Source organism: Miscanthus floridulus, chromosome 4 (assembly GCF_019320115.1).
Source record: "Miscanthus floridulus cultivar M001 chromosome 4, ASM1932011v1, whole genome shotgun sequence".
Classification (NCBI taxonomy): Eukaryota; Viridiplantae; Streptophyta; class Magnoliopsida; order Poales; family Poaceae; genus Miscanthus; species Miscanthus floridulus.
This window is the reverse complement of record NC_089583.1, coordinates 104,511,975-104,514,745: the sequence shown is the minus strand read 5'-3', so window position 1 is coordinate 104,514,745 and position 2,771 is coordinate 104,511,975. Positions and strand designations below refer to the sequence as shown.

Genomic DNA, 2,771 nt, shown 5'->3' with positions numbered 1-2,771 from the left:
CACCTACAAGTCATTAATCCATAAGCTGGGACGTATGGGCCCGTGAACCACCAAGGACTTCCGCAACATCACCACTAGCTATGCCTCGAGTGAGGAGGCGATCGAAGCGATCTTCGACCACCTCAAGGGCAAGGCGAAGCAGGACAAGGACGCTGGCAAAGTTGCCTCCAACTGTCCTAGCAAGAGGAAGAACAAGCAGTGGCATGAGGGCTCGCTCATGGCCGCTGCCGACCGCAAGGGGGGACAGAAACCCACCGAGGGTACCCCAAACCACTTTGAGAAGCTACATGAAGCGCCATGCTTGAACCATGCCTTCCTCGTCAAGCATCTCTACAAGGACTATGGCATCATGAAGCGGTTCTTGTCTAGAGGCTCCAACAAGAGGGAGCATAGGGGGGACCCCAAGCTGATCGCAAACGACACCGAGGAGGAGGACGATGACTTTCCAACACTTGATGGCTGCCTCATAATCTTCGGAGGGTCGACGGCCTATGACTCTAAGCACTGCTAGAAGCTTGTGCGCCATGAGGTCTATATGGCTAAGCCAGTCGTGCCTACCTTCCTTCGATGGTTGGAGTCTGCAATAACCTTTGATCGGACCGACCACTTGGAGAGCATCCCACAACCAAGGAGTATCCACAACCAAGGAGATAACCTTTCATCGACATGAAGCGGCTCACTAAGGTACTGATGGATGGAGGTAGTGGCCTCAACATCATGTATGCCAAAACACTCGACGCCGTGGGTATCGATCGATCACGCATCTGACCAACTGGAGCGCCTTTCCACGGCATCATGCCTAGAAAGCAAGCCATGCCACTTGGGTAGATCGATCTGCCTATCACCTTTGGAGATCTAACCAATTACAAGGTGGAGACCCTTACCTTTTAGGTGATCGGGTTCCACAGAACCTACCACACCATCCTAGGATGTCCATGCTATGCAAAGTTCATGGCCATCCCCAACTACACCTATCTAAAGCTAAAGATGCTGGGACCGTGTAGGGTCATCACTATTGGCACCTCCTTCCAGCGCGCCTATGAGTGTGAGGTCGAGTGCTACGAACACACCGTGGCAATCATTGCCTCCAAGGAGCTTGCAGCCATCAGGAAGGAGGTCATCGAAGAAGCACCTAACCCCAAGCGGTCAGCTGGGTCTTTTGAGGCTATGGAGGGCGCCAAGGAGGTCCTCATAGACCCTAGTGGCTCCAAGAGCAAAGTGATGCGCATTGGCACCATGCTTTCCTCCAAATAGGAAAGCGTGCTCATCGACTTCCTTAGCACCAACAGAGATATCTTTGTGTGAAAACCCTTGGACATGCTAGACATTCTGAGAGAAGTCACTAATCACGCCTTAAAGATTAGGCCAGGCTCCAAGTCGGTGAAGCAGCGCCTGCATCGCTTCAACGAGGGGAAGCATAGGGCCATCAACGAGGAGATTGAGAGGCTTTTGGGGGTTGGGTTCATCAAGAAGATATACCACCTCGAGTGGCTAGCCAATCCTGTTCTTGTATGAAAGAAGAGTGGGAAATGGAGAATGTGTGTTGACTACATGGGTCTCAACAAAGTGTGTCCAAAGGATCTGTTTCCTTTGCCATGCATAGACCAAGTAGTTGACTCAACCACAGGGTGTGAAACCCTTTGCTTCCTTGATGCATACTTCAGGTATCATCAAATCATGATGAAAGAATCTAACCAGCTCATGACATCTTTTATCACCCCATTCAGATCATTCTGCTATGCTACAATGTCATTTGGTCTAAAGAATGCTAGGGCCACATACCAGCGTTGTATGCTCAAATGTTTCGGTGGCCTCATCAGGTGAACCGTTGAGGCCTACATGGATGACATCGTGGTTAAGTCCAAATGGGTAGACCAGGTCATAGCTGACCTTGAGTAGACCTTCACAAAACTCTGAGCAAACAACATTAAGCTTAACCCTAAGAAGTGCGTTTTTGAGGTCCCAAGGGGTATGCTACTGGGTTTCATCATCTTTGAGTGTGGCATCGAAGTCAACCCAGAGAAGATCTTGGCCATCACAAGGATGGGCCTAATTCAGAACATAAAGGGGGTGCAATGAGTTATGGGGTGTCTCACCATGCTCAGTCGCTTCATCTAACGCCTCAGCGAATGAGGTCTCCCCCGCTATTGGCTCTTGAAGAAGGCCAACCATTTCGAATGGACGCCCGAGGCCTAGGAGGCAATTGACATGGTCAAGCAGCTTCTAACAAAGGCCCCGATCCTGGTCCCCCGACTGATGGGGAACCACTTCTGTTCTACATCGCGGCCACCATGCAAGTGGTCAGCGCCGCCCTAGTGAAAGGTCCTAATGGCTAGAGGGGGATGAATAGCCTATTAAAATTTTCTACAACAATACTTAGCAAACTGGTTAGACAAATATAAGGTGAAGCGAGTGTTGCGCTAGCCTACTAAAAATGCAAGCCACCTACCACAATTCTAGTTTCTATAGTCTCTATCCACACAATGGCTATGTCACTACACTAAGTTAGTATACTCTCAAAGGCTAACTAGAGAGCCACACTAACCAAACTAACAAGCTCTCACAACTAGCTATACTAAAGAGCTTGACAACTAGTTTGTGGTAATATAAAGGGAGAGAGCAAGATGGTTATACCGCTGAGTCAAGGAATGAACCAATCGATCACAAAAATGAATACCAATGAAGACCAATCACCTCGGAATCAAATGATGACACAATAATTTTTTACCAAGGTTCACTTGCTAGCCAACAAGCTAGTCCTCACTGTGGTG

The 2,771-nt window shown here is 49.0% G+C and overlaps 1 protein-coding gene across 1 annotated transcript; it reads left to right on the top strand.

Moving 5' to 3' along the window:
- Positions 1 to 951: 951 nt before the first annotated feature.
- LOC136548984 (uncharacterized) lies at positions 952 to 1,254 on the top strand. Its single transcript, XM_066540319.1, has one exon. The coding sequence runs from the start codon at positions 952 to 954 to the stop codon at positions 1,252 to 1,254; it is 303 nt and encodes a 100-aa protein (XP_066396416.1).
- The last annotated feature ends 1,517 nt before the right edge of the window (positions 1,255 to 2,771 follow it).